General features: G+C 47.1%; 1 protein-coding gene across 2 annotated transcripts; it reads right to left on the bottom strand.

Moving 5' to 3' along the window:
• Positions 1–827: 827 nt before the first annotated feature.
• SLC25A48 (solute carrier family 25 member 48) lies at positions 828–15,645 on the bottom strand. 2 transcript variants are annotated; one of them, XM_063168708.1, is made up of 8 exons: positions 15,595–15,645; positions 13,200–13,243; positions 9,346–9,417; positions 8,451–8,703; positions 6,989–7,237; positions 5,647–5,780; positions 3,217–3,346; positions 828–2,639 (listed from the first exon to the last, which is right to left on the bottom strand). In XM_063168708.1, exons 1-7 carry the CDS (start codon positions 15,638–15,640, stop codon positions 3,224–3,226), a joined length of 921 nt encoding a protein of 306 aa, XP_063024778.1. In that variant the 5' UTR covers positions 15,641–15,645; the 3' UTR covers positions 828–2,639; positions 3,217–3,223. The 2 variants fall into 2 exon arrangements, with proteins under 2 accessions (XP_063024778.1, XP_063024779.1); XM_063168709.1 differs by lacking the exon at positions 3,217–3,346 and having other exon boundaries at positions 828–2,636.
• Between the last annotated feature and the right edge of the window lie 5,998 nt (positions 15,646–21,643).

Raw genomic sequence — 21,643 nt, 5'->3', positions numbered from 1 at the left:
AGCAGGGCCCTGTCCAGCCTGGCCATGAGCACTCCCCAGGGGTGTGATCGGTCACAGCGAGGGTATCACACAGTGCTGTGCCTCAAAAGCTGCTTGTCCCGGCCCCAAGGTGTCCTTGGTCACCAGCAGTGGCCCAGAGGCAGCTGGATCTCCTTCACCTGTGCTGCTGTCACCCTTGAAACCCTCGTGCTTAGCCCGGCGTTGCTTTGCCTCTTTTGTGGTTCGTGAATGCCAATGGTGTGATGCGCTGATTAACCAGTGTGTCCAGGGCTTGCCTCCAGTGCTGCCAGACCAGGGCAGCCTTTGGCAGGGCAGGGCCACCCCAAAATCATCCAGAGGCTGTGCAGTGTGGGGCTGCCCATGGGGAAGGGAATGTGAGTCTGGCAGCAGAATGGACAAGACGCAGAGGGAGGGATTGCTTGGCAGCTCCACTGAGCCACACATGCCCTGCCAGGGATGAGGATGCCATCAAGTGGCCAAAGCTTTGTATTCACTTCCCACTTGATCTTCATGATTTTATATTTATGTTATATATATTTATATCATGTATATCTGTATTATTTAGAATAACTTTCTGCCCTCTGCTCCCTTTCCACACCAAGCTGCCCATGGCACTCCCTGATAGCTCCTTCTGGCAGGTGTGTGCTACACGGGAGATTTGTCCAGGCAGATCCTGGGCTCCAATCTCAAAATTGGTTTCATTGGACGGATAATACCATGAAATATCACTGTGAAACTCCTATGTGGGTGTCAGGGCTTTACACCCAGAGAGCACTGAACAGATCAAACCTGGACACCATGAGGGCAGGATCATGCAGATACACAGCTTGTTGTGAACTCATCAGTTTAATTCATTCATGATCCATTTTACATTATGCAGGCAGATGAACACACCATTCATTTGCATTAAAAAATAATCTGCCCAAGTATTATCCCTGGAGACACATGATATTGTCCATCTAAAAACATATTTTACATACATGCAGTAAAATAGGCAACATGAAAAGGATGAATCCTTAAATGCAGCCAGCAACAAATATTTGTGTGAAGGATCATCAATTTTTTCCATATTGTTTATTAAAAACTGTTCCAGGTATCCTAAAGAGGATCAAAGGCACTGTGAGCCTTTTGAGATGAGGCAACACCAGCTGTTTCTTCCCCCTTTTAAGGCCAGTTCTGGAAGCACCCGCAGTTTTGTTTTTAGTCCCCATTTCCAAGTACTGCTCCAGACCCAAAGTTTTAGGCACTTTCTGCTGTGATCTTCAGGTGTTGTGACCAATTCCCTCATTCATCCAGGGAAGAGGATGAAGGAGTTTCTTTTTCTTTCTCCTCGTTTTATGGGGGAAAGCTGTACATCTGCTCCACATTGTCTTCAGAAACCTTGTTTTGAAGGCATCTGCTGAAACTGCAATCACTGGGCTTTCCCCCCAGAGCTCTTCTCCAGAGGAAGAGCTGTTCCTCTAGAACATTTCTCTGATGAAGTGTTGTCCTAGATTATTCCCCCATGTCATGTGTTCCTCTGCATGTGAGCCCCCTTGGCCTGTCCTGCCAGTGCCACCAGAGTCCTCTTGTCACAGCAAAGCTGGTTCTCCTTGGGCTTTGGCATCAAAAGCTCCATGCTTAGAAAATAAATCATAAGGATATTTAACATCATAAACAGAAAAAATCATTATGTAAATGATCTTGGAATAATTGAGATGCTGAGGTAGACCAAAGAGAGACTGGGCCTGCCCCAGTGGTCTCAGTGGGATTCCAGCAAAGAGCTGGAGGTCTCAAGCATGCTGTGTCCTAAAGAGACTTCCTTTGGTCATGGTCTGCTCATGGCTGCAAAGTTTTGTCTGCAGGTTTTGGCAGCTGGCAAATCATGCCAGGGAGCTCAGAGGGTCTAAAGAGATACCTCAAGCCAGTCCCTGGAGGGCTGCACCAGGCAAGCTATGTAAATTAATAGGCAGCCTTCTATATAAAATGCAAACTTGTTTTATTGTTTTCTGTATTTAAAAAAAGCACCTTAGTGTCTGAATTTAACATCCTCCTGTTTCCCAATTTAATTTATACCTTGGTAAACAGACTGGAGTTGTTAAAGCCTTTACATTTTTCATGATAATGTGTAAATTGTGCTAAACTGTGTTGTAGAGGATACGTGTTTGTATGGGAGGAGTCACCCACTTCTTTGAACCTGAAAGCAAGATAGGATTTGTTGGCTACCAGAAAAAGCATCTGTGTACCCACTATTTTCTCCTTTCCTTGCTCACCAAAGAAGATGAGTGTTCTAACACCGTGTTGTACAAAAGACACTTCCTTGGTGATTTGAGGTGGGCTGGATGTGGGTACATCCCTTGGGAAAGGGAAGTTCTCTTCCTGGTTCAGTACAAAAAATGCCATTGGTGAAGAAGCTCACCACCACCACCAGAATTACTAGGGTGCTCTTAGTCAACAGTGAGAGATTTGGTAATGAAATAGTCTTTGGGTTTGGTTGAGCTGGTGTGATTCTCGGCGTGCTCCACGGACCACGTGTCCACAGCAGGGGCTGCAGGTGCAGGAGGGGAGTCTTCAGTCAGGGCAGCTGAGCCCTCACCAACACCACACTGCTGATCTGGCTCGGGAAGGCAGCAGACTTTCTGGTGCTCTTGGCAACACTTCTGAAGTAAGAAAGAAGGAGATTTATGAAGTACTGCAGAAAACAGCAAAGATGGCCAAGAAAAATCTTGAGTATCTAGCTGCTAAAAAGGTTTCTTTAACCAGGTATTTTTAATTCTGCTCCTTTATGCAACTCCAAGTTACTGAGGGAAAGAGTGAAACAGTGACTTGACAATCAAGGCACTTTGAAAGAGCTTAATTTCATATTTTTGGGGCTGGAACAAGTGAGGAGAGAATACTGTGCAGGGACTATAGTAAAAATGATATTTCAAAACTTATAAAATATTAGAGGATAATCTCCTTTCAAATTTTTATTTCTGATTGATATGAATTAAAATAATCACAACAATCAGAACAGATCACAGTGAAGCTCCAGGAGATGTGAACTGAAACTAAAATCCATTGGCACATTTGCAGTCTGCTCTGAATCCCACAGACCCAAATTGTGTTTGGCTATTCAGGTGTAGATACCCATGTAAGTTATGCAACTTTCAGAGGATCTATAAAATTGCAACTCTATTTGATTCAAAGATTAATATTCTGTAATTTTAATAAAGCTAGAGGTCCTTATGTGCTGACCTGGAAGTTAGGGATTGGTCTCACTTTGCCATCCTTTCATTGCTCTGAGACAAAGTTCATAGCCAAGAAACATGGCTGCACTCGATGGGAATCCTCTTATTGTATTGACCAGGAGGCCCCTAAAAAAGACCTGTTGGGAATGAGCAAGGTTAGAGGATAGGAATATATGGGCTGTTTTAAGAAGAGAACGAAAACATTGAATGAAGTCATGGTGGGATTCTGAAGGACCAAATCTTTTGGGTTTGCTTGGAAGATGTGCTCCCATATGGTCTTGGCTGAGGTCTGCACTGGGGAAGGGGAGCACGGTGGCAGAATCACTGGTTTGGCATCATGGTGCTCCTCACTACAAACACCACACCCTGGCGTGTGTGACAGTGTGCACAAACTCTTTACTTTGGGGTGAGTCTGCTCACAGTGTGGTGGTTCCAGGAGGGATCTCTGCTGGCTTACTTCTCACAAAATCACTCCATTAACCACCAAGGCTCATCACCACAAGTCACTAATCTAAATACCCCAAGTTCAGAATAGATGTGAAAAGGAACATCAGCAATCAAACTCCTTTCCAGGCTTTATAACAGCAAAGTTCCCACAGCTATTGTAAAAAAAACATGAAAAATCTTGGCCCCAACATCAGAAGCCCTTAGATTTAAGCATATAACCAATTTTTGCCCTGAAATTACTGAACTCTACTAAACACCATCATATCTTGTGTCCAACAAATCCTAAGCATAGTGCTGACTTGAGACAGAATCAAAATATGTTGACGTAGTTTAGATAAAGCTTGCAATGTGAAATTGCAGTACTGGGACATTTAGGATATTATTTGATTTATTGGGATGTTTTATTTTGTTAGGAAAGACACATTTCTGGGAGTAAATTCAATGTTTTTGCATTATCCATAAAGTAACATGAGAGACACAAGTTAAATAATAGTAAAGGTTTAGGATGAAAAGCCCAGAGGCATAAATTTTTCTTATCTGAGTGAACACACCTGGCTGTGGAGAAAGACAAGGGTGTAGCTTTGTTTCTTTGTGTACATCAGGCAGTTATTGCCAGCACTGAGAATGCTGTTCCTTTGTCCCAGAATGAAAACATCCAGCCCTGCATTTGCCATTTGTCAGTTGTGAGTCTCCCAACATTTAAAAATATTTTCCTTGTGAGAGCAGGTTCCAGTCTTGCTATCAACTAATTACTCAATCCTACTGATGGCTTTGGGGCAGGTGCCAGATGGGACAGCAGAAAAAACTACAAGAAGTACAGAACTCTACCAGAAAACTCTTTTAGTTGTTAGTTCAGGCAGGACAAGGAGGGCAGAGGATGAGGATGGAGAGAGAAAGGAAAACCCATGGAAATTCCCATTTCAGCCACCCTGCTGTGGAAGTGGAATGCGCAAGGCAGGCACCATAGAGCCTGGCACCCTGTCCCCCATCTGACTGTCCAAGCACTGTCCTCAGCATCTCTCCAGGTGCTTGTGCTTCACATGAATGTGACTTTCTTCACTCAGTGGCAAAAGCTGAACCAGACCACAGGCTCCTGAGACAGCTGGCATAACGTAGTGGCATGTTGGCAAATATTGAAATCACACTGACTTGTGATTTTGCAGGATATTTTCCTGTTTGTAACTTGTTACATTTCTCTCAGAATGTGAAAATTAACACTTTGCAGCTAAGAGACCACATGCTGTTCCAATGATAAATACAGATTTATTTCAATAGCAGAAGACGTTACTTCCCACAACCATGCCTTGGCAACACAATAAAGCTGCAAACCCTTATTCTCTGCCATTCACATTTAACTGAGGCAAAGTTTCCAGGTAGAACAAGTATCTTTTATTACACTAACAGACAAAGTCAGAAAAAGGAGATAAGTTATTTGGCACGCAGCCCTTCTTCATGTTTAAAACGAAAGCAACGCTGACATTCAACTCCACCTTGGTGCAAAATGAGGGCAAGCAGTGCAAAAGCAGCATTAGTTCCACCGAAGCATTGCCCAAGGTGACCAGGCACACCCAGAATGCCAGGACAGTCCCACTGGAATCAGTTTAATGACACCAAAGTCAATGGGAAACATTTGACCTCTGCATTTTGCAGAAGAATCGCAGAGGTAAGGCTTTCTACCTCTGATTTATGATAAGTCAAATTATACCCATGATTAAGTGTACTAACATGAAATGTTGTTTGAAGTTAATTACACCAGCAATGTGTGACCCTTCCAGCCATTTCTTTCTTCATTATGTAACATGTATTATAACTCTCACTATTTTGATTTAGAATGAATCTGCATGATAATTACCTGCTGCCATAATAATAACTTAGCACTAGCTGGCTTTAGCTGTCTCTCAACACTGCAAATAGGTTTTTAACAGTCACTGTATTTTCCAAATGAAAAGTAAATACCTAATAACCAGATTTAACTTCAAATGTCACTTACTTTTAAGCCCTCGTTCTGGTAGCTCTGCAATATGCAGTCAATGGTCCCTTTGTACTGCTTTGAATAAACTCCATCTGCCTGAAGTCGACTTTTCACAACATCCATTGGAGTACATACTGCCCAGGAAACAGCTCCTGGAAAAGTGCAAAAGTATTTGAATAATTCCTTCTCTATACTTTCTTGCCTGCAGGTCAGTGAACCCAGAAATTCACATCTATCACATCATATTAATGTGATTTTCATTCAGGGCATTCACCCTGCTCAGGCACAGAAAGAGTAGTTCTGGGAGAAAGTTCCCTGTTTCTGGAAGGTGTTCGGATTTTGGAGGTTATGCTGCTGATCAGATGCAGGCAACCCAAGAGGGGCTTCTCCAGGTGCAAACACGTCTCCTGCTGTGCTCCTGGTGGAACATGGACATGCCATGTGAAGAGCCTAGAGCTGCTGCTTGGGCGATTTCAGAGAAAACTGAGTCTTCTGATAATTCTATTGTAAAGCAAAGTGTGGGCTGAGGATACAAATAATGGGTAGGGGCATCTCAGGGTGCCAGGATTAGACTCCACACAGTGAGATACCCTGTCATACCTTTAAAGAAATGCCTATTCCCATTGATCAGCCTGCAGCTGAGTGGGATGGTTTGCCTCTTTGCAAAGATCAGTACATGACTGCAGTCCATGGTCCAGCTGGACAGACAAAAGTTTGTCTGGACCTATGTGAGTGTTGGGGCACACTAGAAAAACCATCCAGAGGCACCAGGGGCCTCTTTATTTGAGGAGAAGGCATTTTGTTATCATTACCTGAGCTAAGGATTGACTTGCCTTTATGGATCTGCAATTTAGAAATGGCCAAGAAGTGGGGAGTGGGAGTAGGGGTGACCTTCCACATGGTGAGGGCACACATGCCAGTTTTACTGGAAAGGTAGATATGGAAAAAAGAAGATCAGTAACAGTCAACTGGGCTTCTGCTAGTTGTGGGTAGATGCACACCCTCCTGGTGGGCAGCCAACAGGTTGAAGTCCTCTTCTGGAGGCATCCTGGCTACCACATATCCCTGGCAATGGGCTTTGCAGGCTGCCCTGAGGCACCCAGGGAGATGAAGGTGCTGTCTGTTCTCCTCTTCGCTGACAATGAGCCCAAGGAAGGTCTGATAACACGACTTCCATAAAGTTTGTCAAGTCATAAAGTGCAGCTGTGGTGCCAGGGAGCCCAGCCCTGGGGAAGGAAGGTTCAGTCCCATGTCCTCTGCTCCTCAAGGATGCAGTGGCCCTTGAGTCACCCTCGTTATCTGCCCCGAGAACCTTCCTGTTCTTGTTCTGCCAACGCTGTGAGGAAGTAAAGGTGCTTACCTGCTACACCCCCTGCCATCCAGATGGCGAAGGGATTAGGAGCAATGCTTCCATGAGGGGTTATCCAGTCACAGAACATCGCGTATGGGACGAAATAGGCGCAGTACCCGGGGACGTCCCTCAGGAGCATTGCTACATTGCCTCGGTATATTCCTGGAATCCCCTCTTTCTGCAGGATTGTCCTGAAGCAGTGAATTGAGCCTCTGTACACAGAAGATCCAGGAGCTGTGGAATTCTGTTTAATGTTTGCTACAGAAAAAAAAAAAAAAAAAAAAAAGAAAAAAGGTACAACTGTTGGAATAGATATATTGCCACAGAACTGCTCTCCAAAGCCCACTGCCATTGATTAGAAGTCACTGCCATCCAGTTTCTTCTGCTGGGGTCAGCAGATAACATGGGGAAAATGTTTTAGGAGAGAGTATTGAGGTCCATTTTCAGAAAACGTGTAGACACTTCAGACATATTTTCTTAGATGCATGGCATACCTCCCAATAGGTATGTGCCCAGTGAGACTTCCAAATAAATTTAAGGCAATATGCCCAATTTTCATGGATTTTAACTTCAACTTATGCCAAGTCACATCTCTGAAAGCCTTAACATCTTCAGAGTCTGGCCCTGCCCATGCAGACCAAGATGTTTTTGTAAAAGGCATTTGGTTTCTAAGCTACATGGAGGCTTTAAAAATGGACATAAAATTGTTTTATCAAAGCAACAGAAAAATGCCAGCATTTCACAGTTAAATGCCATGACTGTAATTTGAGAAAGGTGAAATGCTGAAATCCAAGCTGTTCAGCTCTGAAGCTGCTCCATGTCTTCATTTGGCTGTGCATGTGCTCTGGTGGGGTTTGCTCCATGCTGGCAGCCTGCGATGGAATTCAGTCTAAAGATGAAGCAGCCCCTTCTGCCTTGTGGACAGGGAACAGCCACCCACTGCCATCCTGCTGGTGTCCCCTCCTGGCCCATCCTCCTCACACCTGGGCTACCTGGCACCCTGTGTGAAATAAGTTGGGTTTTAAATGTAAATGAAAAACTTCTGCTTTTGAAGAGAGAAGGGTGGAATAACAGAGGGCAAATATATGTGGGACTGAGAGTGTGCAGAGGGAGATGGGGAGCTGGCATTGCCACTGGCAGCCATGGTGCTGCTGCTGGAATCTCCTGGGGACTATTGGAACATCACACTGCAACGGGGGACTCCACAGCCCAGGGACTCACAATTTCTGCAGCTTCTGGTCTTGAGCAGACCTGCCTCATGTTCCATCCCAACTGTCTGGAAAATGCCATTGGTAAAAACCCTTCGGTTGAGCTGAGCAGGATGGGGTCCATCCACAGGCAAAAGGAAGAATTTTTAGCCCAACTGCATCAGCACAAGGCAGTAGAAAGCCCAGCCTTGCCCAAAATTGTAAAGCTCTGCACACGTACCAAAGACCGCCAGAGACGGGAAGACAAAACTCTTGCTTCCTACCTTTGGTGTAGGGCTGTGTTTGCATCTGCAGCCTGGTCTTGACCAGTTCCACGGGGGTGCCAATGCCCACGGAGATGACCCCCACCACGAGGCTGGCCAGGGTCATGTCGCCCAGCGAGGGCGCGGCGGCCGGGTCCCCGTGGCGGAGCTGGCTCAGGAAGCGCTGCGTGCTGCTGAAGACCCCGAACACCACCGAGCTGTAGATGCCAATGCTGGCCAGTGGGAAGGACATGCCCTTGAAGAAGCCGGTCAGCTACCCAGGAAAGGGAGCAGGGCTTAGGAGAGTGAGCAGGACTGAGCAGGGTAAACCCCAGCTTGTCTATACGGTTAGAAATCACAATGGTTTGGGTCGGAAAGGACTTGGGAAGTTGTCCCCTTCCAATCCCCTGCCATAAGTCAGGGATGAAATGCAAATCCAAGTAGCAGATGTCTCCTAGAACCAACTGTTTGCGCATGCTGAGCAAAAGAAATTGGTTCATGCTGCTAAAGGCTCATAAAGATTGTGCAGAATATGGGATATGGCTGAACGCACAGGAACCCCTGTAGAAGTGCCTCATATAGACAGTGTTTGTTCTGGCTTCACCAAAGTCAGCAAAATCCTTCTGGTGACCTCTGCCAATGAGATCAGGCAAAAGAGTCACTGTGGATGCAACCCATGTGGAGACACTGATCATTCCATGCCAGGGATCTCCCTTTTCCCTATAGGAGTCACCAAGTGGTGACTTAACCTTAGAGTTAAGCAAGAGAAGGGATTTGCAGGCTTAATTGCATAAACTTTATTGGTCTTTATATAATTGCTGGTGTCAACAGCATTTCGTACAATTGCTTTATATATTTATCTATTTATTGACTTGCACTTTCTACCAGCACATTTAATGTGTGATGAAGTACTTACAGACTCATTTCTGTACACAGTGAGAACACACTTGAGCGTATTTCCATATCCTTGTCCAGCTTGCAAACGAGTCTGCAAAAGACATTTGTAAAATGTGATTAAAATCCTATGTTTCCAGCCCAATGGAGGCTCATGCTAAGTAAACAATGTGTACTTTGCTTTGAGAGCAAGTCCTTCCTTAGTCGTAAAGAGAACTGAGCAATAAAATATATGTGCATCCACCCTCTTGAACTTTGCCAGAAGCAAGGCCAAGCAGGATCTCACAGCCTGAAGCTCTCTGCAGCATCTGGAATCAATGACTGTCAAAAATTGCTATCCAGCCTGGACCAGCCACCCTGACCCAGCACTGCAGGCTGCTGGTGTGCAGTGCTGTCATTGGCAAGGGCCTGATTGATGTGGAAATTGGATTAGTGTGGTCTTCTCCATCTGGAGACTCTCAGGGAAGGCTGGGATGTGTTGCAAAGAGAGGAGAGGTGAGCTCTCCTGAGAAAGTTCTGGGGCCCTTCTGCTCCAAGGTGGATTTTAAGACACAGAGATTCTAATTGGAGCTAAAATAAATCAGCTCCATCTCAGAAATTCTCCATGCTTCACTCAAAACCAGTTTTATATAATTTCAAATAAAGACATTTTATTTCTGGAAAGGAAATTGGTTATTCACCTTCCAAAAGATGTACGAAATGGCACATAGGTCACAACAAGGCCCACAGGATTAGGCATTTCCCTTCTCATATGTATGTATTTAGATCATCTTTCATTCCAGCTGCTCACAAGGTTGCACTAGAAACATCCTAACAAGGGATGCATTTTTTGGGCTTAGAGGTGTGCAAGGAAATGGAAACACTGCTCATTTGCTCATTTCACAGCACCTCAGGCTTCATCTTGGCTGAGGCCAGAGCTCATTGGTTATAGAAAGACACTCATGCTCCATCAGGAATGTTTTTAGGAAATGGGGACATTTCTGACTGTATTTATCAGCACTGGTGCTAGCAATGAAGGCTGAAGGGACACTGCCAACCTGTTCTGGGGGATGGTGTCCAATCCCATCCACTGGCTCAGCCCTGATTTACACCAGAGTGAAGCAGGAAATTATTTGGGAATTTAACACCCAAGGGAATGTGTGTCTGCCAGAGTTCATGGCTGGTGGGAGCTTCTGGATGGCAAACAGCAGGTTGGATGCTACAATCACTTGGCCCAGAGCCCTGCACGAGGCTGCCAGTGCTGCCGTGGGACCCTGGCAGGAGCAGGAGGGACCAAAGTCTGAGTTCACCCTCAGCCCAGGCTCACCCCTCACCCTGGGGCGGCTCCACGCAGCTCTTCACACACATGGAGCATCCCTGCTCCCCTCCAGGCCTGGCCAGAGGCCACAGGGAAGCAGCAGCCACAGCAGAGTATCTCCTGAGCACTCAGAACAAGCTGGTACATGAAGCTGCTGCCCTGGCTCAGCAGCAGGCGTTGTGCAATGTGGGCAGGCTGAGGCCACGGGTGCACACTGGGCACGCTGTGACTCACACTGGGATGGCAGGGCTGGGGGGACAGGGGAAGGTGGTTACACCAGAGTGACCCAGGACAAGCTGACCTCAGTGCCCAGCCCTGGGTTCATCTTAACCCAGACATTTCCACTTCGCCTCCCTGGGCTTGTTTTTTGGTTTTGGGTTATTTTGTTTTGGGTTTTTTTTGTACTCAGTAACCAGGTATTTAGAAGTTCAAGTTAATATATTTTTTGAGTAACTGGGGGCAACTGAGTGTTCTCACAATCTGGTTGTCACACACGTCCCTTAGCTAATGTGTTAACACCCAGCACTGAAATCCCTGCTGGCATCTGTGACAAAGCCAGCTACCACCAGCATGGATATACCTCTGCAAAGTTCTCCTTTTTGTTGTGTTTTGATTAGGTAGGGCTCTTGGGTGACACCCAGAAGCTGAAGAAAGTTCTGGGAAAATGAATGCAGTGGGTAGGATGAAAGTGAGTAAAGGCATAAATTTTGGAGTTTTGCAAGGATGTAGGAAAAAACAGCTGCTGGGGTTTGATGGGAAGAGGTGGCTGAAGGGGGAAGAGGTGACTTGATGGGAAGTGTGGTGTAGAAGCCACTTACCCCAGAGAGCCTTACACTCAGTCCTGCCTCCTCCCCCAGATGGGGAAAGACAGCTGATCCCCTGGAGGCTGCAGATTCTGCTGAGCAGAGCAGCCCCTTTGCTGGCTTAGTGCTGTGTAAAAACTCTCTTTTCCCCTTTCCTGCTCCTGAATTTGGAACATAACAAGTCTGCCTATTTGGTATTCCCAAGACAAAGCCTCGCCCAAAGCCAAGAGCAAGAGGGGGCAGCCTGACAGTTGTCTTTACAACCACTGAAGGATGGGCTTGCTCTTTCCTGGCACCCAAACTCGATGTTTCCAAGCAGGATTCCCATAGCCAAACTCCGCCAGGCCAGGCAGTGATGCCATGGGCACCAGCCTGAGATGGGGATTGCCTTGGCAGTGCTGGGCAGAGCCTGCTTTTGCTGCCCTGCCCATGGATGGGTGCTGTGGAGAGCCTTGTGGCTCTCCCATGTGGGGTCTGCACCACCTTTGCACAGGGATGCCCTTGGGGCTGGTGTCACTTTAGCAGCTCAGGAAGGATGGGGCTGGCTGGGCACCTCCTGATCATCCCAGGAGAGCCTGGTGAGTGCAAGGGGATGGATGTGATGCTGGGAAGGGATGTGGTGTGGGCCATGCTGGGCCCTGCCTCCTTGGCATCACCCTCCAAAGGGTGGAGGCTGCAAACATGACCACAGCTGGGTTTGCCACAGCTGGCAGCCCTGCCTGGTGCCAGAGCCAGGCTTGAACCAGAGCAGGGAACAGAGTCACAGAATTGCTGGCAATTTTGAGCTGAAAGGGATCTTTGAAGGCCATCTCGTTCAACCTCCCTGCGGTGAGCAGGAACATCTCCAACCGGATCAGGTTGCTCAGAGCCCCATCCATCCTGCCCTTGAATGTTTCCAGGGATGGGCATGTCCCCACCTCTCTGCCAGCCTGTGCCTGTGTTTTACCACCTTTTTTGTATAAAACTTCCTTATATATCTAATTTAAACTTGTCTTTCTGTTTAAAACCAGTACCCCTTGTCCTACTACAATGGGCCCTGCTAAAATTCTGGTTTTATTTCAGACCCCCTTCAAGTACAAGAAGGCCACAATAAAATTTCTTTGCAGCCTTCTATTCTTCAGGCTGAACAACCCCAACAAGGGCAGAGAAGCTAAAATGATGAAAGCTGCCCAGAAATGCCTGGACAAAAAAAGAAAGGAGCAGGATCCTCCTCCCTGTCTGTGCAGCAATAGGGATGGTCAGCTTGATTGAACAGGATGCACTGGTATGTGCGTGGGCTTGTCTGCACCATGCTGACAAATACCTTCTTACTTCTCTAAATCCTTCCATTGGAGCAATAATTATCATGAGGGAATCATAAACACTGTGTCACAGCCCTGGGGTAACAATTTCAGAACTCTGCCCTTCCAGCATTACCAGCACTAGGAAAATATGAAAATGTGCCTGCAGCAAAACTAATACAGTGCCCTCATTGCCCTTTGAATACTAGTCTGTGGCAAAGTTCAATAAAACATTGCCAGAACTGGTCAGTGAACCACACATTAAGGAAGCCCAGGTTAATTTTCAGCATTAATTCTTCACAGAGGAACTCGCACGTATCAGTCAGTTCTTTTAGTTTCTCATTCAAAATGAGCCTTGGACAGGAAGAAAGTCTGTGAAAACATTCCAAATTCCCTTCTGGGATAAGTGAAGGCCCTTTGAGGCATCAGCTAGAGAGAAGGTCTGAATTGGTGGGGTCTGGGTGGTGCCATGTGAACACAGCTCAAAGTGTTTTACCTTGACCGTGTCCAGGGGATGGCCCGCGACCACACTGGCGATTCCTGGGGATGAAAGCAAAGTATTATGCACAGCACTGAAGCTTTTGTGGCAGGAGAGGATGCAATGGGTTTAGAGGAGAGATTTCCATAGGAACAGTTGTAAAAGCAATGACCAGCAGGATGCCCCTTCCCTGACAACAGCTAAAAGCTGAGCTTACACACTTTTCTGTGTACACTCTCCTGGACCCCTTCAGCTCTCAAAGGCACCAGAGAAGGACAACTCATGTTTGTATATCTTGTCCAGGACCAACCCTTTTGCACTCCTGAAAGCTCACACAAATGTTTAGCCTCAGAATGGTGAGATTCCTGTCCAACACAAGGCAGTGCTTTCTCCTGGCTCAGATTGATGTCCTGGTCCCATTCGCTGACTCCTAATGGGTCCTGCAAGTTCCTCCTCCTTTGCTGTTTTAGGAGCAGTTTATAGAGATACCAATCAGAGAGGATTCAGGTACAGAGGATCCTGCTCTGCACAGAACTGTCCAGTGCCATCCTGCCTTCCTCCCCGTGGTTCTCTGGGGAGAAACTTGCCCATATTCTCTTACCTTTCACCCACCTACTCACACCACTCACTACCAGGAGCTCTCGTGGCAACACAGAGCAAAGTTTGGTTTCCCTCCTCTCCAGAAGAATGGAACACCTGTGTGCCATAGCCAGGATATGGTTTTGTGTCTTTGTTGCAAACAACACTGGCAGGTTTTAGGGCTTGTGAAGAGTGGGTAAATTGTGATGCTTCCTCACCAGCAAATCTCTGTGCAAACCAGTGCTCACAGGTGCTTTGGGCACTACATATAATTTCTCACTCATAGTGGATTGGTACTGAAAAGAGCATCATGTTCTTGGTCAACACATTATGACTTTTCTAAAACTGTGTTTAAAAAATGTCCCCTCTCCTCCCAGACCTGGGACCACGCATGGTCAAGTGCTATGAATGAAAACTCTCATCTGTCACTGCAGCAGAGCACTGGCTCACCTCCAGGACATCCTGTCCCATTGCCAAAGGTGTGCAGCAACAGCACAGGGCAGCGGGGCAGAGACAGCAACCACAGCCTACAGAGAGCCAAAAATCAGCTGCTCACGCAAACTTTTGGCAGAGCTTTTGGGTTTTTTAGTCTGCTAATTTATTAACCTCATCTGGGAGGACACCTGTGAGCCACCTCTCACCCTGCTCCTGTGTCGGGTCTGAAGGGTGACCTGTGCAGGGGTTTGCTCTGCCATAGCTGGCGACCCTGTCCTGCTGCAGCCCCGGGGGCAGCAGAGCTGGTTGCCCTCTCAGCTGGCATCTCTCAGTTCTGTGAACCTTGGCCCATCACTGACGCCTCTATGTGTCGTTTGCCTTCCTTTTCTTTCAGTTTCCCGGTGTTTGCCATTGGAATTCCCGGCAGACGGGATCAATCCCTGCCGTGTCCATCAGCCCAGTGGCGGGGTGAGGAACCTGCAGTGCCTTCCCGGGGGATGGGGACACGGGCTGGGGGCGTGCGGGTGCCTCTGCAAGCCAGCCCTGCACAGCAGCATCACAAGTTCTAAACTTGAATTTGAATAAACTTGAATAAACTTGAACCATCCCGCCCATGGAAGTGGGATTAAACCGCACTTGTGTAGCAAAGCAAAGCAAAGGTGGGAGACGGCGGGAAGAGACACAGCAGACCCCACCATCAGGAGGGGTTTTATCCCCGGGGGCTTTTACCACCGGAGGGTTTTATCCCTGGGGGTTTTATCCCCGGGGGCTTTTACCACCGGAGGGTTTTATCCCTGGGGGGTTTTATCCCCGGAGCGGAGAGTTTTATCATCGGGGGATTTTTTTCACCGGGGGTTTTATCCCAGGAGGGTTTTACCCCCGGAGCGGAGGGTTTTATCCCCAGAGAGTTTTATCCCCGGAGGGTTTTATCCCCGGAGCGGAGAGTTTTATCATCGGGGGATTTTTTTCACCAGGGGTTTTATCCCAGGAGGGTTTTATTCCCGGAGGATTTTACCCCCGGAGCGGAGGGTTTTATCCCAGGAGAGTTTTATCCCCGGGGGTTTTATCCCCGGAGGGTTTTATCCCAGGAGAGTTTTATCCCCGGAAGATTTTACCCCCGGAGTGGAGGGTTTTATCCCCGGAGGGTTTTATCCCAGGAGAGTTTTATCCCCGGAGGATTTTACCCCCGGAGTGGAGGGTTTTATCATCGGGGGATTTTTTTCACCGGGGGTTTTATCCCAGGAGAGTTTTATCCCCGGAGGATTTTACCCCCGGAGCGGAGGGTTTTATCCCCGGAGGGTTTTATCCCAGGAGAGTTTTATCCCCGGGGGTTTTATCCCGGGTGCCCCCGCCGTGCGCCCTTGGCCGCCTCCCCAGCCGCGCTCCCGGCATCACTCACCGCCCACCAAGCCCGCCACGAAGTCCTGCAGCTGGAGGCTCCCCATGCCCGTCCGGCTCCCGGCGGGCAGGGGGTCCCCGCGGGCTCCCCACGGGCTCCGAGCGGGCTCCGAGCGGGCTCCGAGCGCTCCGCGTTCCGCGCCCGCGGCTTCCAAGCGCTGTGACATCACGCACCGCGGCTTAAAGGGGCCGGGGACACCGCCCGGCCGGCCGGGGAGGGACCGGGGCAGGCCGGGCTCAGCATCGCTCCTGGGCAGGGCAGCGGGGACGGGGGAAAGGTTGGGGTGTGGGAAGGTCATGTAATGTACGCTCGCGAACTGGAGATGGAAGTGCAGAGATAAAGAGTATTGCGCCCGTAATCAGGAAAAGTATCTCCGTTCCCTTCATTGGAATGACTGGGTCATCGTTTGAGGAGATACGCCCAATTTTTGTATGATCTTTCCAGGAGATAACTCCAATTTCTGTATTTTGGGGAGCAATGAACAATTGGCCTCCCGAATTATTCCTTCTACATTGTATTCACAATTTTCTTAAACTCTGTTACACGCTTCTACCTTTGTCCTGTCTTTTCCAGAGTCAAGATTCCAGATCTGGCGTATTCTGCTTTCATGCAAGACACTCCTTTTCACCCTCCTCAATCATTTTTGTCTAAAGTCTTTCAACTGTGCAGCCAGAGCCAGAAGTGATAGGAAAGAACCACTCAGCAGAATATTTTCTGTTTTGATCTCAACCCCTTTTCTGGGGATTCCTAACATGCCTTTCTGACTGGGGCTGCAGGCTGGGCTCCCTCTCTTGAATCACCAACACCTGATCTTGAGCCCAGCCTGGCTGTTGTGCTTCCTCTATGGCATTTTCAAACAGTAAATCTGATGGTTTACACCCAAACAGCACCTGGCCACTCAGCACAGGACCTCCTCACCATCCCCAGCCAGCTCTCCTTGTGCTCACAACTCCATCTGTACACATAGATCTGGCTGAGGTTTATGCCACAGCCCAAAAGAAATTTTATTCTGTCTAGGCTAGATTTCTGTAGGTGGCAGTTCCATGGGTCAGTTTTGGAGGCTTTCTGACAAGATTGGCACCAGGTTTGCTGCAAGGTTGGATTTTCTTGAAATGTATTTTGTCTGCATGTTCTGGTAACTATAGAAAATGTTGGTAAGAGCAAGAAATCCTGAATGCCAAAATACTGGCTGAAAATATAAATATTTAAATTTTTTCCTTAAAAATTGGTATTTCCATTGCTAAATTATATATTCCACAAAAAGGTCTTAAAACAATGTTCCCTTATGTGCATGCACATATACACAGGAAACCTTATCACCGACTTGGCTGAAGGGGGCTTTTGTCTAGAAATTGCTTATAGAAATTTAATATTGTGTGCATGGTTATCAGCTCAGATAATCTACACCTGAAACTTTATATTTTTCAATGCATATAACAATGCTCATTCTTCCTGAGGAAGGTTTTCCCTGAAGCACCATGTCTCTAATGAATTTTGAAGGGGACTGGGGTCCTGGATAGATGTTGGAGAGAACATGTGTGCACAAGAACTGTGGAAACTTGTCAGTTATTTGTTTTCTTAAACTTGCTTTCTTCTTTTTAGAAGAAATATTATTCCACATATACACTAACACAGAAAAAGGGTTTTGTCCTCATTTTTCATGCACGTTTTCTTGCACAACCAGAAGAAAAGCTGGCTGAATGAGGTAATTATTCAGACAGCACATTAATCATTAATCATATGAATTCTCTTTAACTGGGAGTAATACATTTCCATGACAAATTCAGAACATCTGCTAACTCAGGGAAAATACTGGATACGATCTTTGTGCAACACTGAACCTGGAGCTGGAACCACATGTTATGGAGAGTTTAAACAGCTCCTGGTGTGGAGGAGGAGGCAGGGGCAGGCTGGAGGGAGATGACCTTGCAGCTCAGGACACACCCAGGGGTGGAGGATGCTCCTGCTGACAGCAGTGCCCACAAACCTGTGGGTGATCCCAGTGTGGGCAAGCCAGGACAGCCAGTGTTTGCCCTGCTCCTCTGTGCTTGGTGAGGGGGTGTTTGTCCCTGAAGACGCTCAGAGAGTTTATCCTTGGTGCCAGCTGTGGGCTGGGAGCAGGTGAGTCTGTCCCAGCCAGGCTGAGGCACCTCTCTGGTTATGCACAGGTGAACCCATGCTGCAGCTCCTTCTGCTGCTTGGAGCAGCCTGGCCTTGTGGAAGGTGTCCCTGCCTGGCAGGCGGGTTGGAACTGGATGAGTTTTAATGTCCCATCCAACCCAAGCTGTTCTAGGATTTTCTCATTCTGTGATTTTTACCAAACTGGGACCACTAAAGCAAAGCTCCTTTTGAGCAGTGGCATCTTTACTCTCAGAACTCCTTCCAGCACGCTGCCACATCGAAAAGCTTGGGGCTCTTATCTCCACCTGCTGCTGTCAAATACAGCTCTGTTTGTGCAGAGCTGTGCACACACCTCCATCTCCCAGCTGGCAGGACATCTCCTTGTTCTGGTCACAGGCAGCAGGGACACATCAGAGCTGGGAAGGGATCCATCCTTTCTGCTGCTCCGAGTCCCAGCCTGGCTTGTAGCCACTCACAAGTGCTGGTCAGAGGCAGATAAGTGTGGTTCCCATTAGGGGTGGGGAATTCTCTTCCCCCTGCCAAGAGGGAAGCAGGGAGATTGTGTCATCCTGAACACTCTGCATTCTGCCTCCTTCTCAACCACAACCCCCCCTTTTTTTTTAGAGTACCACTCTCTTTTACATAGTTTCCACAGCAGGTTTATAATGCTACCAATTAAAAGGAAGGAATTTCCCACTGGAAAATTCCTTCCTGGAGGAGAGAAAATACACACCTTCCACAGAGAAAATACACACCTGGAGCTGTGTATTTTCTCTGTGAGAGCGTTGCAGTGAAGGAACTGGAACAGACTCAGGAACTTGTGGTAGATTCACACGTAACTGCTCTGGGAATTAAAGAATCAACTCAGCAGAGACAGAGAATGTTAGAGATAGAAGGGAGTTATTAATTTCATATCCATCTGTAAGCTATTTCTGGGCTAGGATGCATTTCACTGTAAATTCACTTTTAGATTCCCTTTAAATATTTCTTCTAAATTCTTTTAAAATATTAACCTGTTAGTAACAAATAATGGCTTAAGCTGCTAGACAAGATACAAGTGAAATGACATTAAACCTCACTGCTGCAGCCAGAGTCACTGGTATCACATTCTAATGCTTGGTGTCTCTTTGAGGGGCTGAGTCACATGAGCAGAGCAGACTCAAATTAAAAAAGCAAGGTACAAACAATCTGAAGCAATGTGTAAGTGGTAATAGGAGGACAACTTCATGGCTAGAGCAAGCAGACAGACCCAGGCTGTGGGAAGACATGTCAGGGGGCACATAGCCGAAATAGTTTTTCCCTCCAGGAGCTACCAAACAAGCCTGCTTCTGTAAGCAGCAAAACATGAGCGCTTGCTCTGCAGGAATGTGCATGGCAGATGAATTAGAGGATACAAACACACCAGAAACAGGCATGGAGGGCCCCATGAGAACAGCTGGAAAGTTGTTCTCTGCCTTTCCTTGCCCAGAACCTGGGTAGGGTTTACTGGAGGAGATGAATTCCAGGAAGAGCTAGAAAATTAAATACATTGAAGGGAATCCTCTGGTCTTTTCACCACCTCTATCTATATAATCATATCTATCATATCAATCATATCATATCATATCATATCATCATCATATCATCTCTCTATCTATTTATTTTTATTTAGGGAACTCTTCTGATGAATGCCATGAGAAGATCTCTCTCCAGACCTACAGACAAGACCCAGCTGATGCAGTTCCATGGTGCTGCACAGAGCTGGGACCAACTGCCCTCAGCCCCAGCACCAGGATCTAACAAATCTAACATATCTAACAGATATCTAATATATCCAACATATCTAACATATCCCCCCAGATCCGTGGCTGAGCACCAGCCAGCAGTCAGGGCAGACATTCCATGAGCAGCTCCAAACACCATTCAACACCTTTTCTTCATATCTGCAGTCAATACCACCAGGGAGAGGAATTGCAGATGCAGTTAACCAGAGATTTCAAAGTTGCAAATACCAATCACGGTGCTTGAAAGCTGCAGGAAAATTTACATGAGAGAAGCAAACACCACTGCTTTGTGGGCACTGCTTTGATTGAATGGGCACAGTGAGACAGTTTCTCATTTGTGTTAATGGAGAAGCATCCTTTGTTTGTGTTCAGTCTCGCTGATTCCCTGCTCACAAAGTCCCATTTAAGCCCCATTAATTCACTGTGGAGTCTATAGGAAGAATTTGTGCTCATCCTTTCTGGAAGGCCTTGCAGCATCACTGTTGTGAAAGGAAAAATCAAGACAGCATCAAGCTGAGTAGGGCTTGGGTAGGAAAAATCAGCAGAGTGAAGATGGAAAAATGGAGAGCAGAGCCTTGGGTCTGCTGGAGAAATCCTGTTCACCCTTTGTTGCAGACATCTTTTATGAGAAGTCCTTTCCTTAGGATTTTTCCTCCTGAGAAGCTGAGAGGCCTCAGGAACAAAATGTAAACAATGGTTATCTGCTGCTGTGGAATGCAACAGGTGGATCTGTGATTGGTCTCATGTGCTTGTTTCTAATTAATGGCAAATCACAGTCAGCTGGCTCAGACAGAGAGTCCGAGCCATAAGCCTTTGTTAACATTCTTTCTTTTTCCATTCTTAGCTAGCCTTCTGATGAAATCCTTTCTTCTATTCTTTTAGTATCGTTTTAATATAATATATATCATAAAATAATAAATCACGCCTTCTGAAACATGGAGTCAGATCCTCGTCTCTTCCCTCATCCTAAGGCCCCTGTGAACACCGTCACAACCCTTTGCAAATCTCTCCATGGCAATTATCTGACATTATAAAAGGACTCCAGGAAGGTCTCTCTGGAGGCTTCTTGAAGCCAGTAAAGCAGGGAAGAGTGCTGCACCTTCAGCCTGAGCTGTTTGTGTCCCTGTGGATTTTGGTTCCGAGAGCTGCTGAAGATGAGGAAAGCCTCAAGAACAAATTCCTGCTCATGGCTCCTTTCCCTGGGACAGGAGGTGTGTGAGCTGTCCTGGAACTCACTGGGGGCTTGTGTGGTGAAGAGTTACCTGTCTCCTGCACACACAGGGAAAGCAAATGCTCTGCAGCAAAGAGCCAGGCATTCTGCTGGGCTTTAGCACAGGGAGGCTGTGGCAAACAGTGCAAAGGAAAAAGCCCAGCCAGTGGAATCCTGGCTAAAGCAGTTGCTCATCACCCACGGTCCCATTGCCATGCAGTTGGGTCTCACAGTGAAGGGTCAGTTCCCTGCAGGACAGCATCTCCCACTGGTTTGGTGTTGCCATGGGACACAGGGATGTCCCAGCACCCCACATCCCCACGCTGGGCTCCACACAGCTCAGGCTGCTGGGCTTTACAGCAGGAGCTGGCTCCTGCTGTGCAAATTCCAGAGCTTCTCACTCGGCAAGTCTGTGGATCAGAGCCCAGATCTGGTCTGAGTTCTGTTCTTGTGGTGTCTGTCCAAAGCTCAAGGAAATGTTTATTCTTCAAAATGTGTTATTTTGCCAGTGGTTCATTCCTGTGCATCCTTGCTGTCATTCCAGAGACACCATCAGTGTCCACAGCACTACCAAAAGGAACTTATGCACAAAAACTTCAGGTGTTTGTCACAGATGCAATGCCGATTAATTACCTTGTTGCATATATCAACAATTTTCCTCCAAAACCTATGAAAGCAACAGAAACAAATTTCTGCTTCCCACAGCACCAAGAGCCAGATTTTGTTACTTTGAGAACGCCAGAGCCCCAAGGTCCTGGACCTGATGTTTGATGTTTGATAATATTCGGGCCGACAGTGCCACCAAAAGGAAATGGGATAAACTACTCGTCCTAAAATGCCTCCTGAAGGTGTTTTTGGAGCAGTTTCCCCAGCTGCCCTCCCTCCAGATCTCTGCTTTACCCCTCCCTCCGTACATCTGTCTCTGTAAAAAACACTCACAGCCCTCCTGAGGCAG

The sequence above is a fragment of the Melospiza melodia genome, chromosome 14, assembly GCF_035770615.1.
Source record: "Melospiza melodia melodia isolate bMelMel2 chromosome 14, bMelMel2.pri, whole genome shotgun sequence".
Lineage (NCBI taxonomy): Eukaryota > Metazoa > Chordata > Aves > Passeriformes > Passerellidae > Melospiza > Melospiza melodia.
Note: the sequence above shows the minus strand (reverse complement) of the source record. Positions and strands in the feature narration are given on the sequence as shown.

Excerpts from the sequence above, each read along its gene's own strand:
- SLC25A48 (XM_063168709.1), bottom strand. The coding sequence starts at position 15,640 with ATGGGGAGCCTCCAGCTGCAGGACTTCGTGGCGGGCTTGGTGGGCG. Across the intron at positions 13,244-15,594 it reads CGTGGCGGGCTTGGTGGGCG|GAATCGCCAGTGTGGTCGCG; the intron begins GTGAGTGATGCC and ends TTTCATCCCCAG. Across the intron at positions 2,637-5,646 it reads ACCAGAACGAGGGCTTAAAA|TGTTGCCAAGAGCACCAGAA; the intron begins GTAAGTGACATT and ends TTACTTCAGAAG.